Source organism: Lissotriton helveticus, chromosome 7 (genome assembly GCF_964261635.1).
Source record: "Lissotriton helveticus chromosome 7, aLisHel1.1, whole genome shotgun sequence".
In the NCBI taxonomy this organism is placed as follows: domain Eukaryota; kingdom Metazoa; phylum Chordata; class Amphibia; order Caudata; family Salamandridae; genus Lissotriton; species Lissotriton helveticus.
In genome coordinates, this window is record NC_136068.1 from 332,812,460 (window position 1) to 332,834,941 (window position 22,482).

The 22,482-nt window shown below is 48.7% G+C and overlaps 1 protein-coding gene across 1 annotated transcript in view; it reads left to right on the forward strand.

Moving 5' to 3' along the window:
- Positions 1-22,482, forward strand: part of ACTR5 (actin related protein 5) — a 148,560-nt gene that overhangs the window by 92,676 nt on the left and 33,402 nt on the right. Inside the window, exons 7-8 of the mRNA XM_078652150.1 lie at positions 3,070-3,209; positions 6,129-6,261. Of these exons, the coding sequence (XP_078508276.1) occupies positions 3,070-3,209; positions 6,129-6,261 (273 nt within the window). The remainder of the gene's footprint in view (positions 1-3,069; positions 3,210-6,128; positions 6,262-22,482) is intronic.

A 22,482-nucleotide genomic window follows, 5' to 3' on the forward strand; every position in this document is an offset into this window, starting at 1 on the left:
TGCAGCTACTATGCCTGCATATGAATTATAGTTAGGAAATAGGATTGATAAAAACCTTAGAAATTCACTGAAAAAAACCAAAGGCTGCAGAGACATTATAGTTGGGCCCAGATTTAACTCATAGAAATTCAGCAGTGTAGTTACCCGAGCTAACTATAACTTGTGCCACTGCAATACACTGCTTATGACCTCGCAGGTTACATCACTCATGACAATGGTCAGTGACCTCACTGGTGACATCATCCAATGAGTGAAAGTGTTTGGTAAATCATTCTGAGACTTACAGATGTATAGTAAGCTACTGCTTAAGTTAAATTAATATTGTTTCTAAACTAGTGATATGTGATGCTAATTTTAACGTGTCATCTGAGTGGGTGTATGACTATCATTGTGGGAGTGGGTGTCTGAGTGCTGTATGTGTGTGGATGTGTAGGTTAATAAGGGGGATGTGGAAACCCATACGGGTGTATAAGGGACTGTGTGAGTGGCTGTATTGATGGTTAAGAGTGATTGGCTGTATGGCTGAGTGAGTGGCTGACTTAGTGACTGTATGGATGGGCGAGTGTGTAAGTGGCTGTTTTAGGGACTGATTGGTTGTGTGAGTGGCTCCTGGTGGGCGAGTGGGTCTGTTAGTGGCTGTATGGGTAAGTTAGTGTTTGTTTGAATGGATGTATGGGTAAGTGAGTGTGTTCGAGTGGCTGATTTGCAGTGTCTGTGTGACTGGCTGTGTCGGTGAGTGAGTGGGTGTGTGACTGCTTGTATGGATGTGTAAATGGGTATGTAAGTGTAGTGAATGGATGTGTGAGTAGCTGTATGGGTAAGTGAGTGCTAGTGTGAATGGCTGGCTAGTTGGTTTTGTGAGTGGCAGTATTAGTGAGTGAGTGACTCTATGGGTGAGTAAATGCTAGTGTGAGTAGCTGTAAGGGTGAGTGAGTGGGTCTATAAGTGGCTGTATGGGTGGGTGATTTGATTGTGTTAGTGGCTGTATGAATGAGTGGGTGTGTGTGAGTCGTCAAAGGGTTTGTGAATGTGTATGTGAGTGGTTGTGTGGGTGTGTGAGTGGACGTATGAGAGGTTATATGGTGTGTGAGTGGTTCTGTGGATGATGTCATCAGTGATGTCATTTGAGATGTCATCAGAGATGTTATCAGTGATATCACTGACATGTCTTTAGTGATCTAATGTGTGAGGTCATAAGCAGTGCATTGCAGGGGCGTAAGTTATATTTAGCTCAGATAACTATAACTGCTGCATAACTATAATGTCCCTGTGACCTTTGGATTTATTAGTGAATTTGTAAAAAAAAATTAAAATTCTGCTTCTGGACTATATATATACTTTAATGAAGAACAAAGCACGTCCTCTCGCATTAACAATGAATAAAAATGTCTCAAAAGTTTTTCGAAGAGGGTGTACCAATCTGTCGGTCTCTTCCTCAGGCAGGCTAATACCATTGCCATCATGGTCGAATATAACTGTAATTTGTGGCACAAGTTTGAGCGGTGCTATTCTTTTGTCCCAGAGAATGTCAAGGAGGAGTATATGTTTATGATTCACTTGGGAAATGTAGAAGCTGAGCAAAAAGGGAAGAGGAGTTGGTCTAACGGCTAGGGCGGTCGACCTCGAAACTGGGGAACTGTGTTTGAGACTCGGCAATGACGCTGAGCATCCTGTGATTCTGGGCAAATCACGTAATCTCCCTGTGCCTAGCAAAAATAAACGTGTCCTCATGTAACGCACCTGGTGCTATGTAAAGCGCTCTGATACCCGATAACTTCAGGTCAAGTTTGCGCTAAGTAAAACTTAATTTAAAAAAAAAAAAGTCCTGATCTTCAGGGCGTCATTTATATTGCCACAAGGTATTCTCATTTTCCCATGGACTGTGTAGCTTGTCTTCTGACTTTGGATCTCAAGACAAAAGTACAGCAGAATGTAATTGTCATAACAAACTTTTTGCTCTGTGTTGAGACTTCGGCAGAACAAAACAAGCACTCTAACATCCAAATCTCTTAGTGCTTTTCAAGCAGCACTGCTGATACCACATTCTCCTCCTAGCAGGTTGAAGGCTTTCCAGTCTTTTAATGCCGGTTGTGGTGTGTCCCTTTACTCCAAACCCTAGCGGTACAAGTTTACACAGCTCAGAGGTAAAAGCTTTTGAAGCTGTTTCCAGTCTAGCCAATACAAGGTGGAGTGCCCATTCACTGAAATTAGGATTGAGCCCCCACTGAGTAAGAGTGACAGACTTCCATGAAGTTCATTTTGTCAGTTTTAATCACTTTGGTCAGTTGATGTCTTCTTATCCTTTCCCTACTGTACTATACCAAAAATCAGTTTTTAAAAAATGACAACCAAATCTAGTATCTACTCCTCGCAAATGTATCTCAGATTATAGGAACATCTGATTCTTTTTACTTGAATGAGTGCAATGAGTATAGTACTACAGTTTCTGCTAGGTGTAGATGACTTTTATTCTGATTGTTTGGCAACATTGTTTCTTTAAGTCAACTGTAGGTCTCCTTCTTTTGTTGGGAGCAACCGGTGGACAGCGATATCTCCTAACCACTGTGTGATTTGCTTATGTAAATGTGGGATACTTGTAAAGCGCACTGTTACTCTATCCGAGTGTCCTGGTGCTGTAGACCGCTGGGGAACCCGTCCTGGTTTTCCCTGTGAGATGGTCCCTTTTTCTGGGTATCTCCAGGGTGAAACCAGGCATCCCCGGCGTCTGTGGGGGGCCGTTGTAGAGATGAGGCAAGCTTAATGCCCAGAGTTACCGAGTGTGTTCCCTGGTTAGAGTAGGCACTGAGGCGAGAATTATCGAGTCCGTTGACCCTGGTCCAAGACCCTGCCGCGTCGGGAATTGAACCCTGGTCCCGGGCCGTTCTCTGCTTACAGGTCTGCCGCCTCTAACCATTGAGCCACACCACTCCACTTATGGTACACATATACTAACATCTGCACTGCAGCACCAATTTGAGACCCTGTGGATAGAATGTGTGGTAATATTTAGTAATATTTCCATATCGTGCTTGTGTTGATTATGTTTCCACTTATGGTTTCTCTTCAAAGCCTATGTTTAACCTGGCAGAGTATCACCAGATGTACCTGGGGACAGAAAGAATCCGAACTCCGGAGATCATCTTCCAGCCTTCCCTGATGGGAGAGGAGCAGGCTGGCATAGCTGAGACAATGCAGTATGTGCTGGACAGGTGGGTTTGAGAGCGGTGCATCCAGCGTATACTGGCTTTGTGCACTGTAGTAGATGTGCATGATGGCATAGGGATAGCAAAGGTTATTCAGTTTACGAGGTGCATGCTGGGGCAGCAGAGAGCATCTAACATATGCTAAGCAGGTTTGTGATCGCGCATACTGGGATTAGTGACCATATAATTGTTGCTGACTAGTATGACCAATTCTGCACCCTCGCCAGATATTTCTGGCTAGCTCTTCTTATCATGGTTTGAACTGTATGTCTTCCTCTAGTAAATTGAAGTAAATAAATAATTTGTTTGATGAGCCTGTCAACTGTGGAGCATAACAAGTCAGAGAATTTCACTGTTAATCCGATCTACTAGCCAGAAGAAAAGTTTTTACTTTTCCAACATTTAGTAAGCTAATTTATTTGCCATGTTTATCTAAGCTTTATGAAATGAGAAATTTGTGTTACCCAATGAAATACATTTTGACTGCTCATGAAATGGAAATGTGGCTGTCAGTAATTAAGTGATGACCAATTTACGAGATAAAAATCAGTCCACAAGGGAGTTTATTAGTTGAATGTGTTTATTAAATGGACATTAAACACATACGTTCATTACATTTATATTGCAGTGTTAACACTGGGTGATTGAGCATTTTCCCTTTGTCTCCTGTGTTTCATACTAAACATAGGGAATGAAGAGGGTCTTTTGGTGGGTTGTAGATGAATGGGCTATCTGTTCCAAGAACACCCAAACAGGGGAGTGGTACGAATTGACATCACAGGAGAGATCAAGAAGCATGTATGCAGTACAGTGCTGCAAAATTTTAAAAAATTGTAGGTACTTTCCTGCGTCCTCAAGCAAGGGAATATTTTACACCTTGCAATTTCACCAAATAAATCTTCATTATAGCTTGGCATGGAAAAGTTATTTTTTTTGTGTGGTTATTTTTTGGAACAGAACAATCACAACAGTTTTAAACATTTTTAAAGAGCCTGATGTACAAAGCATTTTTCCAGTGGCAAACAACCCGATTCACAGAATTGTACAGTCAGTGACTCAAAAGAGTTTCATACATTAGGAATACCGATTTACTAATTGCTTTTTAGAGAGAATCTCAATTGGGAAATCGGTATTCCTAATGTTAGTAAATATAGCCCTTTTTGCAATGTAAACACTCACCCAGTATAACTGTAAGTGATGCACCGATGTGTTAATTCCTCTTTCTTATCTTTAGAACAGTCACCTTCATTTGTAACAACGCAAATATTTTAATACATTTTCAAATTTCATTAGCAGGAATTCTCACCCATGAGTACCACCCCACATTATTGGTCTCTCTTTAGCATTTTATTGAATCATTACAAATTTAAGAACTATAAGAGATAGGGTATTACAGATAGGCTATCCTGTTGTGTCCACCCAATACTCCATGGTATTTTCAAATGTACTCTTCAGGCTCCATCACCTGTAGTAAATTTACACCTATCGCTTTAAATGGAATAGAGAAAAGTGTGCCCTCTGCCATGTAGCAATATTGCCTCCATTGTCTCCAGTCCTTCTTTTCTTCAAGTAGCAATTTTCATATCTCAGCTCTTAACAATCTAAGTTCAAGGTGTCTGTCTTAGGACACTTCAAACATTCCAAGACACATCACTGCTTTCTATAGTTGCATTTCTGTTATCTAGGTAAAATCTAAACAAATGACATCTGTAAGATTTGAAAATGTATTTGCCGTGGCGGAATTTATGGTGTTCACTAGATGAAGTATACCTAGTATAGTGCAGAACATGGAAGAGGTACATACTGGAATAGAAAACAATTTGTGTGTGCTTTACACATGGGCGAAGGGTGCATGCTATCCTAATAAACCACATGGCTTACAGAGACTGGATGCCTAGAGTGGAAGGATGTCATGTATGCATGTTTGACTACACAGCTGACGGTGGTCATCAGATTTCAAATCGTGTTTATTATCTTTCTACTCAGTGTTACCTATGTCTTTATAGCTTAAGAGCTTTGTAAGTTAACTTGATTTGCCTAAACTAAGAGCAAAACATGCTCTGGCATGGGCTTTTGTGATAAAGTGCAGGACTGTGTGATTTCAGTCTTAATTAACACATGATGAACTTAACAGAAGTCATGTCGTTTTTGACATCTGCTGATTGTGTTTAATTTGTATAATGCGGTACAAAAGGGGGTGGTGATGTATAATGGTCATAGAACATGCTGCATATCATGGACATGCGCGAAAGAGACAAGTGCTCGGCGTAATAGTAATTGCAGTGCAGTATTTTCCGGGCTGGTATAGGAGACTCACACGAAGGCTAGCTGATGTAATGCAATATGTGGTGGACCGCAGGGTGAGAAAATCATGGCAAAAGCAAATACCTTACAGTTTGTGCTAAACATGGCAGTATCAAAGAGAAACCTGCTATCACTGCATATGCTTTGAAGTATCATCCTGATGGTTCTGTGGATGAGTAGTGCGCTTATCTACTAGAATAGAAGTAACCTTCTACTGGACAGGTAACTGTTAAGGGCTGGGCGGGAGGTAGTAAATTAGGTGGTGCTGCGTAGACATTGATGTGCCATGCCATAGTGTGTTAGTCGAGATTCTCCATCATGTCCCAGATGGCATACATTGAGTACATTGAATGCAAAGGGTAGGTAATGCTGCAGTAGTGGTACATACTGGGTAGCTGAGACACTAGAGATTGGAACTCATTGTTGTACTATGGACCCACATGAGAGCAAACAACAGGTTGCAGTTCATGATTTGTGTTAATATTGACCAAAAAATTCTAGTCTGTCAGCACATCAAAGTAGTCACTTTGCTCATTTGCTGCTCTGACTTTCAGTAAATTGAAATCTCGGTCTGAGCCTCAGATGCAGAGAAGAGTAATATAAAAATGTTTTCTTCCATAGGTATCCAAAGGATGTACAAGATGAACTGGTGCAGAATGTTTTCCTGACAGGTGGCAATGTCATCTACCCGGGGCTGAAATCTAGGATTCAGAAAGAGCTTCTTGAAATGAGACCTTTCCAGTCGACATTCCAGGTTTGCATGTTCTAGAGTCCTATTAGGACACCACTCTCTATATTATTTGTTTTTAATGGATACTTCTACCTGCATATTCCTCACTTGTTATATATACCCTGGAAAACACACAAAAACTGAAAGGCGGAATAATAAGTGTACCCATTGGCAGTCACTCGGGGGAGCATTCCAGACAATCTTTCTTTTCCCACCTTGCCATCTCAGTTAGGACCCAGCAATATGCAAATCAAGCTTGACCTTTCTCCAGTAGGAACAGTCCAGCCAAAACTCCCAGGCCCGGTACTCCCCAAACGGAACACAACTAACCCAAGACCAGTTTTGTCCTGATTGGGGGTCATCAGCTGATTGTAGCTTCGTTTCACTGGCACAGTTAGCACGAGACCCATGTCTCTGCATACCTGTGACAACTTTGGGCGTTATAATAAATACACTGGCAGTCACTTGGGGTAGCATTCCAACTCACTGTTCTCTTTCCCATCATGCCACCTCAATTTGGAATCAGCCATATACAAATCAGTTTTGCACTTGCTCTAGTAGGAACAGTCAAGCCTGAACTGTCAAGTTAGGTTCTAGGAATCTCCCCTAGCACCAGACTGTATGTGAAATCTTTTGTCATAGCTCTCCTGCACAGGTAAGAGTTGCTGGCTCCATCTAGGCACCAGATGCGAGGGCAGCATGACGTAACGGGTGCTGTATAGCGCCTACCCTGGTTCATTAACAACGGTATTAACACAGGGCTAGGGAAAATGTCCACTCTTAGGAAGTCATATTTGAGGCCCTCCCACAACTGCAAAGGACAGATACCCACTCTTAGGAGGATGTCTTTGGTGCTAGACATGATCCTAGGTCATGACCTCTGTGCCAGAGCTTGAAGCCCCAGGCTATCAAATAGCATGAGGCCAACTTGTTTATGGCCCGCATCCTCAACATGCTTCGGTCTTGATCTCTATGTGTTCGTGTTCTAGATCCTGCTCTCCCTTGAAGTCATCACCCTCCTAAAAGTCCTACAAAGAGAACTAGAGATGTCACAAGTGGAAGAGGCATGAAGACTCTGGCTCAAAGACAGTCCAATTGTAAATCTCCACAGAGCTCCTTGCCTCCATCAGGGTCATCTCCAGAACTGATAACTCCAACTGGGGAGCCATTGTTAGTGGTGCTGCCGGAGCTAGTGGCGCTGCAGGAGCTGGCCAGAGAGCCTTTTTCAGCACCCCAACCTCAAACCACATAGTTGCAATTTCAGGTCTATCTGGAGTTTCCGGCTGGAGAGCCAATCCGACTCTGTTTATGCACCCCATGCTAGAAATGTTGCAGTGTCCTATGGACCACTCTAGATCATCTTGAGGCCCCATGGGGCCATTTGGGACTCCATTCGGTTCCCGCTAGCAGGTTTTCCCTCTGTGCTTTTCATGCACTCCCCATGGCTGTGTAGAGAGCTCTTTTGATGCCATTGGGAGTCATCCCAGTGCCAAAATCTTCGCTAGTTGACATTCCTACGGTGCCAGCACAGAAAGAAGTCCCTGTGCCAGGTGTTCCACTCCATTGTACCTGCACCTGCTGCCAGAACTTCCAGGACCCTGTACTGAACCTGCTTCCAAATTTGAGGTTATCCTGCAAAGATCTAAGCGATAGGCACAATGACTTACAGGAAGAAAGCTACCGAAAGCAGGAGGCTTCTTGCATCAAGTACTGGCAAACTATGCATAAAATCTTTGTGTATCTTATCTTATCTTATCTTAGGGGGGACTTATATAGCGCACTGACACCGAAAGGTTTCCTGGCGCTGGCTGAGTGCTGGTGAGATGGAAAGACGAGGGTCTAGCCAGTCTGTGAGAAGAGTTGAGTTTTCAAGAGTTTTCTGAAAGCCAGAAGGGAATTGGCAGATTTAAGAGGGAGGGGTAACTGATTCCAAAGGACGGGTGCTCGGTAGGCAAATCTCCGACCGCCGTTTTTTTAAAATTTGGTAGCAGGGACAGCTAGCAAGAGGCGATGGGAGGAAAGGAGATTACGTGCCGGACGGTAGGGAATGACCAGTGATTTGAGAAAGGCAGGGGAGATCCCGAACACAGCTTTGAAGGTCAGGCAGCCGATCTTGAATGCAGTCCTCTGCTCCACCGGCAACCAGTGGAGTCTGTGAAGTAGGGGTCTCGCAGATTGCCACTTCGGGGTTTTAAAGGCCAACCTTGCCGCTTGGTTCAGTACAATCTGGAGCCTACTAAGGAGGAATTTAGGTAGGCCATAATAAAGGGAGTTTGAAAAATCCAAGCGGGAAAGCACCAGGGCAATCAAAACTTGTATCAGGGCCTCTGGTGTCAAGAGATGGGAGACTTTCCTGATCTTTCTGAGCTGAAACATGCATGAGGACACAACCGCACCAATCTGGGGCTTGAGAGAAAGATCCGAGTCAATTAGAACCCCCAGGCTCTTTGCTGACTTAGCTGGGGCGGGCGGGGAGCCGAGCTCAATTGGCCAGAACTGTGGGCCCCAGTGAGTAAGACTGTTTCCTGGAAGGATTAACTCGGTCTTCCCCGGGTTCAGTTTGAGCTGGTGGGCGTTCATCCAGTGTTGGATGTGTAGCATCGCTGCTTGGCAGTCGAGGGCTGCATTGGGGGTGTTAAGCGGAAAGATGATTTGCAGATCGTCTGCATAATTGAAGACGGTGATGTTCCACCTCTTCAAAGAGAAGATAAGCGGCTGAAGATAAAGATTAAAAAGCAGAGGGGACAGGGAAGATCCCTGAGGCACTCCGCAGATAGATGGAACCTGTGCGGCTGTGAAGGGGCCTAGCCGGACCGCCTGCATTCTGCCCGACAGGAAGGATTTGAGCCAGGCAGAGGCCAGACCCTGGATGCCGGCTTGCTCGGCACGGTGGATAAGGATGTTATGGTCCACCGTGTCGAACGCAGCCGACAGGTCCAATAGGACGAGCGCCTGTGGTGTCCCCCTATCGGCATTAGCCCTAAGCATGTCCATGACTGCCAGGATCACAGCCTCGGTGGAGTGGGCTGGTCTGAAACCAGCCTGGTTGGGTTCGAGGAAATTAGTGCGCTCGATGAATTCAGATAAGCAGCTAGTGACGTGTGCCTCCAGGAGTTTGGATAGGTAGGGCAAGAGAGAAATGGGCCGATAGTTGGCGAGGTCGTCCGGGTCAGCTCCCGGCTTCTTCAGTAGGGGTACGAGAACAGCCTCCTTGAAGGAATTAGGTACTACTCCTGTCTCCAGTGAGGCATTTAATAAGGGCAAAATGCAGTCCGGTATGGACAGGCAGATGTCACGGAAGACAGAAGGAGGACAACAGTTATTGGGTGAGCCAGATTTGACTCTGGCAGCGAGTTTGGCCAAAGTGCTGGGGTCGAGGGCAGGGAAGGAAAGCAAGGAGAGCGGATTTTCAGGGGGGGAAGCTGGCATGTCATCAGGGAGGACTGAAGGAATCGTATTCCTGATCTTGGCAATTTTTTCGATAAATTATTTAATGCATTACAAGATTCCTGCGTCGGGGTCTGAGACGGAAGAGTCCTTGCATCAGAAGTAAGCCCCTCATGATTGAGAAGATTTCCTGGGATTTGTTATGAGCGGTGAGGATCCTTTCCGAGATGTGGAGAGCTTTGGCTGCAATGATAGCATCTTTATATTTTTTCCTCGCAGCAATGTATAGCTCTCTGTCGATGGACAGATAATTACGTCTCCACCTACGCTCCGTTTGGCGTAGTTCGAGTTGCTGAGCTTTTAGGGTGGGGTTGAACCACTTGTGGGACTTACTATGCCGAGAACGGGGAAAGCAGGAGGGAGGAGCAAAGCGATCACTAGCTTTGATGATCCAGCCAGTGAGATCTTCCTCCAAAGAGTGGACAGTTGCAGTTTTAGGTAGCGATGGACGGGTCTCAGCCAAGAATGAGAGGAATGCCTGAGAGTCAAGAGTGCTCCATTTTCGGGCAGTCCCGCCGGCCATGGGAGGGACCTTACTACAGCCTCTGACTGTGATCGCTGTGTCGATCAGATAATGGTCAGACCAGATACAGGGGGTGATCACAGGATAGGAAAGGATGAGGTTATGAGTCCAGATGTGATCTAAGATATGGCCGCCGGTATTAGTCGGGGAGGTGACGTGTTGGATCATATTGAAGCTGGTGAGGACTTCAAATAGCTCGGCCGCATGAGGGCCAGCTTCCTTATCGTTGTACCAATAGTTAAAGTCGCCGAAGATGGCGACTCGAGCAGATGACGTGAGTAGGTTGGCTAACTGTTCACTGAGGGCAGCAGGGAACAAAGGCATGGGGTAGGGAGGACGATAGAGGATGATAATGGTAAGGACGCCCTCACCAGTCTCTAGCTTGATGATGAGATTGTCCACGTCAGTGAGAGTGAAAGAAGACGTGGAAGTAAATTTAAACTCCTTGCGGATGACAGCTGCCACCCCACCACCGACACGCCCGGAAGGTCGATTCGTATTGAGCAGGTAGTAATCGGTGGGTAGAGCAGCTAAGATGTCGGGGAGAGAATCATCATTCAGCCAGGTCTCGGTGAGTAATAGAATATCAGGTCTTTCATTGGTGAGGAGGAGAAAGAGATCAATCTGATGCTTGACCAGTGAGCGTGTGTTTAGGTATAAAGCCCGGATGCAACTTTCAGTTACACTGGGATCAGATGGCTGTTCAGTGCAAGAGGGGGGAAGGGGTACATACCGTGCGATACCAAGGGCTGAGATAGTGTCCACTGTCCATGGGGGTAATGCGACAGATACACACTCCAGATCCCTTAGTGCATGAGAAGAGTAGACACAGGGGGAGGTGGCCTCCAGCGCCTCCTTGGCGCGGACGGGCACAGACGGGCAGGACTCTGGCGCGACTCCGGCGCAGGTCCGGCGCGTCCGCTGCCCGCGTCCACTGCGCGGATGCATGACTGTCCCCTTTTATGCGCGACTAGAGCGCTGGGGGTTGGACACACACCCAATATGGCCGCCGCTTTTTGTGAACCTGGGACCAACTCCACAGCGTCGATACTCGGCTGGGAGTGTCACAGGGCAATAAAGAAGAGTGGAAATGGGGTCAGCAGGAAGAGCTTATTAAATCAAGCTGATGGGGAGTTGTAGCAGCAAAGTTAAAAAAAACGCCGATTTTTAATGGTTCTAAAATACAGTTACAAGCAGTTAAAATGGCACAGCAGCACAACCTCCCGGCTTCCGCCTCAGGAGGGACGCAAATGGCACTCAGAGTGTAAGACTCTGATCCCATTTAAATATAGGACCATCACCTCCATGGCAAAGATGGTAGTAGCGAATTAGCCAATCTCGTGCCACCACAGCAGCCATCTGATGTGGCAGGCTCCCTCCCTCGAGGTGGATGTGAATTGTCCTGTGGGGCTGTCACTCCTGATGGGTATTTCTTTTCATACTGTCCTGAAGAAGGTGACTATGGTCCTTGAACTTCCGTTACCTTCTGTGGCAACAAACTCAGACCTCTGCTTCTTTAACTTTTTTCTGTGCAAGGATAAGAGGTTGTCCCTGCCTCAGGTTCTTATGGTGCTGGAAGCAGTAGACTTGATTGGTGCCCTTGACCTGACTATACCACATATTGCTCCTGCAGTCACACAGTAGATATACCTGCATTTCAATGTAGAGTCCTCTCATGAACATTAGCATCCAGAGCATCCACAAAGTTTATTGTGAAGGCTACAGCCCATCTCAGGAGGTCTTGCATTTCAGTATTTTATTTTATTTGTTAGTGCCCCATCACTTATATCCTCTCTAGGTGCTATGGTTGACACCTACTTTCACTAGGAGATGGTGGAGTTTATTGGTAGTTCAGCCAGGTTTTCAATTGCTTCCTGGATTTTAGTAAATTGGACTCTAGTAACAGATGTAAAGGCAGAAAAGTCCTAAGTGTTGTACCAAGGGCACGTAGAGAGCATTTGCCATAGGTTTCAAAATGGTATTTGTGAGCAATATAGTGTTTATCTGAGTAGGCGAGAAGGGCAATACTTTGAAACAAACGGCAATTGTTATAGTAGCATTTGTGCAGAATGCATTCTACCTTACATTTGATCCGATTTTCGATTGGTAGCCAATATAACTGCTTTCTTTAAGTAGAGACATGCTCATTATTGCCCACATTGAACAATGAACTGAACATTGCATTTTGTATGTATTGTAGGTGGTCCTGGGTAATCATAAGAATGTTATTAATGTCTGTTGACGTTTCAGCCAAATTGTGAGCTAATTTAAATGCAAGCTGGGTGTTATCATTTTAAAAATATCTTTTAGTAACAAAATCCAGTGTCAGGACGAAGGTATACATTTAAAGTAAACCAGTATCTGGATGACTGGGTGCTCAAAGGCAGTTTGCCGAAGATTGTGGCACACCAGTCGACAAAGTCTCTGCTGTTCAAATTGGAGGTTTCTATCAACATACTAAAGACTCATTTAGAGGCTTCTATGCATCTCTTGTTCATAGGGACAGTAGTGAACACAACATTGCCTCAGCTCCTCCCTCCTGTCAGCTATCCCTCCCCTCCCCCCCCCCCAGCTCCCCAAAGGATTTGAGATACTCTGGATATATATTTGATGTTTCGGGAGGAAGAACAAGTTCCAGTCCTGATAAGTCTCTCACTGCTAGGTCTGTTTGCTGCCTCCATCCTCCTCGTCACATACTCGCGCTGCTAGGTCTGCTGGCTTCGTGCATCCTCCTGGTAAAGTAATCAGGCAGGTTTTCCAATCAGAGATGTATGGTGGATCCCATAGTGATCTTCTGGGAGACTATGATGGACATGATTCTGCGGTGGCACAGAACTATGCATGAGACCAAAGAATCTTAGTGGGCAGGGACTGAGTTATCCTACCACCTTAGTACCCATAAGCCTGGGACCGACTAGCTATAGTGTCTCACTTGCCCTCCTACTCACTCACAGAGGAACAAGTGATTAGACATCCCAGAACACGCACTCCTGACCCTCTCAGGAATCGTGGTGACAGGACAGACCCTTTTGCTCTCACACTCGTACTTATCCACAATAAGATCTGACAGAGACACAAGAAATATTTAAAATATTTATTTTAACTATCGTACTCTAGTATGCAGTATACGTGCCACCATAAGTAGGAAGATGCCTAGCACAAATATGGTCAGAATAATAAGTAATCAATACATCATAAAAGTAGCTGTCATGGTATTGGGCAGGGCAAATTAAAACCCCTCCCCTTATACAGAAGCAAGGTGATTGTATATCAGAATATCTTTGGGTGTTTGCAGTGGACCTGTTACCTTAGCATGCATAGATGAAAGTTCTACATCTCGGGGGTAGTCGCGATCTCTTCTGTGTAAAATCTCTCTTCAAGTGTGTATTTGCATGTCTCTGCAGAGCTATATGACAGAGTTGTGGTTCCCAAACAACAGCTGCATTTGTGTGTTTTGACTAGGTGCTAGAGGCTGACCAGGACAGAATAACAAGGGGCATTGTTGTTTGACCTTGTCTACGGTGTTAAGACTAAATCCCTTAAAGGAAAAGAACACAAAACCAACAGCAGGTTCTGTGTGAAAGTACAGTGTGGCACAAAGCAAAATACGTTTGTATAGTAACATGCACAAAGCAGAGCGCAGCCTGCAATGTGCTCATGCTAACTTAAGGGAAAACGATAAAGGGTCTGCATGGAAAATAAGACAATTACTTAGTGGTAGGTGGAGGAACATCTGTCACAGGGAATGCATTTCTACCCTCCATTAGCAGTGGACACAGTGATGACAGCTCCCTCAACTGTCAGCTGGAGATCGGAGGTCTGTGGTCTCCAGAGGAGCAGGTTCCACCCATCAACCTGTTCAGACTGAGGGCAATCCGATTGGTGCGCAAAGCCTTCCTTCCTTCCTTCCTCCCTTCCCAGTCAGTCAGTCCAAATCTTGATGGACAATATGTCGCTATTGTATATCAACAGGGCAAAGTTGGTCTTTGCCTTCTCTGCCAGGAAGTGCTGAGACTTCTGGGTGTGGGGGGACCCAAGTGGTCTTTGGCTAGTTGCCAACCATCTGGCTGGCTCTCTGAACACCAGAGCTTGTCTGACTTTGTGTCATCTTTGCCTAGTTGTGATATAAAACGTTTGCCCAGTGTGGCACGCCTCAAGTGGATCTCTTCTCCACTTGCAGCAACACAACTTGGCTGATTTTATTTGCCCCCTAGTATCTCCTGCAGAAAGCCTTGGGGGACCCTATTTGGTTGAACTGAATGGAATTCGTGCGTTTCCTCCAATTCCTTTGATTCATTCGGTGCTGAAGCAGATCAACCAAGTCTGGGCCTAGGTCACCTGCATTGCTCCGAATTGGCCAAGAAAGATGTGTTATGCAGAGCTCCTGCTCCTCTACCTGTATCCCGCTCTGTATTTATCTCAGAGCATTTCTTCTTCCCAGTCTGATGAGCAGGTTCAGTGTCCTAACCTCCAGAGTCTCCACCTTCATGCTGGGAGATTGAGCAGGGGCAATTGAGTTCTTTTCAACTGCAATGGGGGGGGGGGGGGTGATCGCATTATCTTAGCTGCCTCTTGTTGGTATGTAAAGCTGGGACCGATTTGTGCTCTGTATGTGAAGCATGGTGTTGACCCTCTGAATGCTCATCTGTCTGAGATTGTTCACTTCACACTTTCACTAGCCCAACAGGATTTCCCATCTTTCTCCTGTTTCTTCTCGGACAAGTTGGTGCTGCAAACTAAAGTGCCTTTCCTGACGATGGTCAGTTAGCTCGACTGGGGCAATTTAGCTCTTTTCCCACTTTTCAACCTCTGTCCCAACCCATTAAGGACTAAGTCCGCCAACACTGACTGAATCCCAGACAGGCAGTTTGCTATTACATCTACAGTACTAAAGAGATTAATCTGACAACCAGCTCTTTGCCAGTTATGCTTTCAGTAAGAAGGGAAAGGTGATCCAGAAGACATTGTTTCTTGAGTACCTTTGTGCATTAAAATCGCCCTTGCCAAGAAGGACTCTCCTGATGGGATTCAGGCCCATTTTACCAGATTTCGTTAGAAGTGTGCTGTAGATAACATTTGTCGGGCAGGTGCATGGTCTTCCCTTGATTCAGAAAAGGGGGTGGTGATGAACAGAGTGCCTGAATTAAGCAGACCACTCTTACCCAGTCCAAAGATCAGGGCTTGATCCATCACCGTTTTTTAGCTCACTGCACCATCCCAGCTCAGAACTTGGCTATATGCAAATTAGTCTGTTCCTGTCCCAGTGCATGATGGGAACAGGGCAAACCAAACTACCAAGCCAATTCTTATACTGGGAAGGAAACAAGCTTCCGGGGACCGGTTTCTGCCATTTCAGGCGTCGTCGGCCCGGCTTGCTTGAATCCTGATGGTGCAATGAGCAAGGGACTCACATCTGAGTATACCCTTCCACGCTTATGGTGGACAAAATGATTCAGAAAAGGGGGTGGTGATGAACAGAGTGCCTGAATTAAGCAGACCACTCTTACCCAGTCCAAAGATCAGGGCTTGATCCATCACCGTTTTTTAGCTCACTGCACCATCCCAGCTCAGACCTTGGCTATATGCAAATTAGTCTGTTCCTGTCCCAGTGCATGATGGGAACAGGGCAAACCAAACTACCAAGCCAATTCTTATACTGGGAAGGAAACAAGCTTCCGGGGACCGGTTTCTGCCATTTCAGGCGTCGTCGGCCCGGCTTGCTTGAATCCTGATGGTGCAATGAGCAAGGGACTCACATCTGAGTATACCCTTCCACGCTTAAGGTGGACAAAATGATTCAGAAAAGGGGGTGGTGATGAACAGAGTGCCTGAATTAAGCAGACCACTCTTACCCAGTCCAAAGATCAGGGCTTGATCCATCACCGTTTTTTAGCTCACTGCACCATCCCAGCTCAGAACTTGGCTATATGCAAATTAGTCTGTTCCTGTCCCAGTGCATGATGGGAACAGGGCAAACCAAACTACCAAGCCAATTCTTATACTGGGAAGGAAACAAGCTTCCGGGGACCGGTTTCTGCCATTTCAGGCGTCGTCGGCCCGGCTTGCTTGAATCCTGATGGTGCAATGAGCAAGGGACTCACATCTGAGTATACCCTTCCACGCTTATGGTGGACAAAATGATTCAGAAAAGGGGGTGGTGATGAACAGAGTGCCTGAATTAAGCAGACCACTCTTACCCAGTCCAAAGATCAGGGCTTGATCCATCACCGTTTTTTAGCTCACTGCACCATCCCAGCTCAGAACTTGGCTATATGCAAATTAGTCTGTTCCTGTCCCAGTGCATGATGGGAACAGGGCAAACCAAACTACCAAGCCAATTCTTATACTGGGAAGGAAACAAGCTTCCGGGGACCGGTTTCTGCCATTTCAGGCGTCGTCGGCCCGGCTTGCTTGAATCCTGATGGTGCAATGAGCAAGGGACTCACATCTGAGTATACCCTTCCACGCTAATGGTGGACAAAATGATTCAGAAAAGGGGGTGGTGATGAACAGAGTGCCTGAATTAAGCAGACCACTCTTACCCAGTCCAAAGATCAGGGCTTGATCCATCACCGTTTTTTAGCTCACTGCACCATCCCAGCTCAGAACTTGGCTATATGCAAATTAGTCTGTTCCTGTCCCAGTGCATGATGGGAACAGGGCAAACCAAACTACCAAGCCAATTCTTATACTGGGAAGGAAACAAGCTTCCGGGGACCGGTTTCTGCCATTTCAGGCGTCGTCGGCCCGGCTTGCTTGAATCCTGATGGTGCAATGAGCAAGGGACTCACATCTGAGTATACCCTTCCACGCTAATGGTGGACAAAATGATTCAGAAAAGGGGGTGGTGATGAACAGAGTGCCTGAATTAAGCAGACCACTCTTACCCAGTCCAAAGATCAGGGCTTGATCCATCACCGTTTTTTAGCTCACTGCACCATCCCAGCTCAGAACTTGGCTATATGCAAATTAGTCGGCTGTAATGCCAGAAACCGGTCCCCGGAAGCTTGTTTCCTTTCCAGTGAAGAATTGGCTTGGTAGTTTGGTCTGCCCTGTTCCCATGATGCACTGGGCCAGGGACGGACTAATTTGCATATAGCCAGGTTCTGAACTGGGATGGTGCAGTGAGCTAAAAAACGGTGATGGATCAAGCCCTGATCTGTTGACTGGGTAGGAGTGTTCTGATTAACTCAGATACTCTGTCCATCACCACCCCCTTTTTGTAATTAATTTGGCCACCATGAGTGTGGAAGGGTATGCTCAGACATGAGTCCCTTGCTCATTGCACCATCAGGATTCAAGCAAGCCGGGCCGAAGACGGCTGTAATGCCAGAAACCGGTCCCCGGAAGCTTGTTTCCTTTCCAGTGAAGAATTGGCTTGGTAGTTTGGTCTGCCCTGTTCCCATGATGCACTGGGCCAGGGACGGACTAATTTGCATATAGCCAGGTTCTGAACTGGGATGGTGCAGTGAGCTAAAAAACGGTGATGGATCAAGCCCTGATCTGTTGACTGGGTAGGAGTGTTCTGATTAACTCAGATACTCTGTCCATCACCACCCCCTTTTTGTAATTAATTTGGCCACCATGAGTGTGGAAGGGTATGCTCAGACATGAGTCCCTTGCTCATTGCACCATCAGGATTCAAGCAAGCCGGGCCGAAGACGGCTGTAATGCCAGAAACCGGTCCCCGGAAGCTTGTTTCCTTTCCAGTGAAGAATTGGCTTGGTAGTTTGGTCTGCCCTGTTCCCATGATGCACTGGGCCAGGGACGGACTAATTTGCATATAGCCAGGTTCTGAACTGGGATGGTGCAGTGAGCTAAAAAACGGTGATGGATCAAGCCCTGATCTGTTGACTGGGTAGGAGTGTTCTGATTAACTCAGATACTCTGTCCATCACCACCCCCTTTTTGTAATTAATTTGGCCACCATGAGTGTGGAAGGGTATGCTCAGACATGAGTCCCTTGCTCATTGCACCATCAGGATTCAAGCAAGCCGGGCCGAAGACGGCTGTAATGCCAGAAACCGGTCCCCGGAAGCTTGTTTCCTTTCCAGTGAAGAATTGGCTTGGTAGTTTGGTCTGCCCTGTTCCCATGATGCACTGGGCCAGGGACGGACTAATTTGCATATAGCCAGGTTCTGAACTGGGATGGTGCAGTGAGCTAAAAAACGGTGATGGATCAAGCCCTGATCTGTTGACTGGGTAGGAGTGTTCTGATTAACTCAGATACTCTGTCCATCACCACCCCCTTTTTGTAATTAGCATGGTCTTCCCTTGACACATACACCAAACACTGTTGTCTGGACTCTGAAGTGAGAAGGGATGGCCATTTTGCCTTTTCTGTGCTCTAGGATATCCTGCGTTGACCATTACTTTAGGCCCAGTGCCATAGGTACCCCCCATGTGCACCCTGTTAGAAGGGGCAATCTCCGAGGGCCAGGTTGTGCTCACCCAGACACCCCAAGATCCACCTCTCCCTCAGAACTTGCCGAGTCTTGATTGTGAGGTCCTCGCCGGGGAGGCCTTTGGGTTCGGAATCGTACACACTGAGCTCACACCACACTACGAACAGACACCACACCGTTGGGTTTTAGGAACAAGTTCTTTATATAAGCAAATAATGAGGGGAGCACTCTTATATACACAGTGGCAACAGGACCACAAAGTCTCTGAGGATTCGGGAAGGGGGAAGCGGGACAGTCTGTTAGTCTCTGGGTCAGTACGAGGCGTACCCCACGCACAGCTCTCAATCCTCGAGCCGGGGGTTACGGGATGGTGGTCGTACTGGCTGCCTCAACTTCGTCGAGTCGGCCCAGTCGTGATGGTGGTCTCGATGGTCCAGCCGGACCAGAGTACTCCTCGAGCCGCGACGAGGTCAGCAGGGCTTGATCTGGAGAAGTTCGTGAGAGCCGCGACAGCGTCAGCAGGGCTCGGATGGTTTTAGAGGTCGAGCCGCGACAGCGTCAGCAGGGCTCGGATGGTTGCAAGTTCAGCTCGAGCCGCGACAGCGTCAGCAGGGCTCCGATGGTCCAGGTGAGTCTTCTTAGGGTCAGCCGCGATCAGATCAGCAGGCTTCAGGTCCAAGATACAACTGCCCGCTAGTTGTCAGGCGGGCCCAGTTATAGTCCTTCTACTCTTTGATCTCCGGACCCTCGCAGGCAGAGGTCTCCGGCCCTGGGGGCTGGTCGTTGGCGAGGTCCGGCGGTTGGCTCTTTGATCCCTTTGAAAGATGGGTCCGGGAATTCCCAGACGCCCAGCGGGTCTGGAGCCAGCCCTCGGGGGGGCCAGAGGGGTGATCGAAACTGGCCCACAGGGGAGGGCCAAAGGTGTGACAGAAACCAGCCCCTCAGGGGAGGCCGGAGGTGCCATCGAAACTCCCTGGCTTATCTCACTCGGGGAGCCCTTTACCCCCCAGCCGGGACTGGCGCGCCTTTGGAGTCTGGGCTTCGCTGGGGCCGGGGTCATGCTAGGCCTAGGGAGACAGGGATGTCGGGAAGGGAAGATGGCGTCCGGGCCTTGTGGGGCATGCATGGTTAGGCGCTCGGAGCCGGGCGAGGAGCGGGAAAGGCAGGCCTGGTCAAGGTTCTCGGGGGATCTAGGTGTCCCTGGGTAGGACGACCAGGCTCGGGTTGCAGGCTACACTAACGGGGTGGCTGCGCAGGGGACTCGGGGTACAGGCCTACGCTCACAGGGTGTGGAGGGACAGAGGTGAAACACGCCACGAGGCCGGGTCCAACACGCGTCCCCCCCAGCTGAAGGCGGGGAGAACTACCCATCCTCTTGGGGGTTCTCTTCGCTGAGGCGGAAGAATCGGGACAGGCCGTCAGCGTTGGCGTGGTCCGCGCCCGGCCGGTGTTCGACAGTGAAGTCCATCCCCTGGAGGGAGATGGACCAGCGCAGCAATTTGGGATTCTCCCCTCTCATCTGCATTAGCCACCGGAGAGGTCGGTGGTCGGTCTGGACCCGGAAGTGAGTACCGAACAGGTAGGGCCTCAGCTTCTTCAGGGCCCAAACTACCGCGAAGGCCTCCCGCTCGATGGTGCTCCACCTTTTGTTCTCGAGGGAGTAGCCTCCGGCTAATGAATGCCACTGGTTGGTCTAGGCCGTTCTCATTCACCTGGGACAGGACGGCCCCGATGCCATGCTCGGACGCGTCCGTCTGGACTACAAACTCTCGTGAGTAGTCGGGGGCCTGCAAGATGGGGGCAGTGCACATGGCGTCTTTTAACGTTTCGAACGCCTCTTGGCAGGCGGGGGTCCAGCTGACTTTCTTCGGCTGGTTTTTGGAGGTTAACTCCGTGAGGGGGGATACGATGCTGCCGTAACTCTGGATGAACCGGCGGTAGTACCCCGTGAGCCCTAGAAATGCCCGCACTTCCGTCTGGGTCATGGGGGCCTCCCAGGCCACGATGGCATCGATCTTGGGCTGGAGGGGGGCTACGAGGCCGCTTCCGACCTGGTGCCCGAGGTAGGTTACGGACCCTTGTCCGATCTGGCACTTGCTTGCCTTAATGGTGAGACCGGCCCTTCTCAGGGCCGTCAGCACCGCCCAGAGGTGCTGGAGGTGCTCGGGCCAGTGGGAACTGTACACTGCGATATTGTCCAGATACGCAGCGCTGAACTCCTCCAACCCCGCCAATACCTGGTTCACCAGCCTCTGGAAGGTGGCGGGGGCGTTCTTCATCCCGAAGGGCATCACCCGGAAATGGTAGTGACCATCCGGGGTGGAAAAAGCGGATCTTTCCTTTGCTCCCTCGGTGAGGGCGATCTGCCAGTACCCACTGGTCAGGTCGAACGTGCTAAGGAAGCGAGCAGCCCCGAGGCGATCGATAAGCTCGTCGGCTCGGGGGATGGGATGAGCATCGGTTCTGGTGACTGCGTTGAGCCCGCGGTAGTCAACGCAGAACCTCAGCTCGGGAACAGCACCGGGGGCGGCTGCCTTCGGAACCAGGACCACGGGACTAGCCCATGGGCTGTCAGAGGCTTCGACCACCCCGAGAGCTAGCATCTTTGATACCTCGGCCTTGATACAGGCCCGGACTCTGTCAGGGACGCGGTAGGCTCGGTGCCGTACCGGTGGGCTGTCCCCGGTGTCCACGTCGTGGACGCACCAGTTGGTGATGCCGGGGGTGAGGGAGAAAAGGTCCGAGAACTGTCCCAACAACTGGCAACAGTCCTCGCGCTGCTCGGGAGAGAGGGAGGAGGAGAGACTCACCCCCTCTACGGAGCCATCTTTTTCTTTCACGCACAGGAGATCGGGGAGAGGCTCCGTTTCTTCTTCTTCCCCATCGTCCGTGGCGAGGAGCAAGCTCAACTCGGACCGGGCGAAGTGGGGCTTGAGGCGGTTCACGTGAAGGACCCGCAAGGGGTTCCTGGGGGACTCTACATCGATGAGGTAGGTCACCTGACTCTTGCGCTCTACCACCTTGAAGGGCCCTGTCCACTTGTCTTGCAGGGCACAGGGCTCTACGGGGGCCATAACCCAGACCTGCTGTCCGGGCTGAAACTCGACCAGAGTGGCATTTTGGTCAGACCACCGTTTCGTTTCTTCTTGACTGGCCTCGAGGTTCGCCGCGGCTAGTTCTCTGAACTTCCTCGTCTGGTTCCGGAGGGCCAGAATGTAACGAAACACATCGGGAGGGGGCTCTGGGGCCGCCGTCTCCCACCCTTCCTTGACCAGGGTGAGGGGTCCCGGACGGGGTGCCCGTAGAGCAGTTCGAAGGGGCTGAACCCCAGGGATTTTCGGGGAACTTCGCGGTACGCGAAGAGGAGACAGGGAAGGAGGACGTCCCACTTACGCCTCAGGGGCTCTTCGAGCCCCATGATCATGCCCTTGAGGGTCCGGTTGAAGCGTTCCACCAGACCGTTACCCTGGGGGTGGTATGGGGTGGTGAACTTGTACGTCACCCCACATTGTTGCCAAAGGGACTTCATGTATTTCGAGATGAAGTTGGTCCCTCGGTCACTGACGACCTCTCGAGGGAATCCCACCCGGGAGAAGATGGCCATGAGGGCCCGCCCCACTACGGGGGCGGTCACCGTTCGGAGGGGAACGGCTTCGGGGTATCGGGTGGCATGGTCTACCAGCACCAGGATAAAGCGGTGCCCCAAGGAGGTTCGGGGGTCGAGTGGGCCCACAATGTCGATTCCCACCCTCTCAAAGGGGGTACTGACCACGGGGAAGGGTGGGAGAGGAGCCTTGCGCTTCCCTCCGCTCTTTCCGCTGGACTGACAAGTGGGGCAGGATTTACAGTGGGCCTCCACATCGGAGCGCA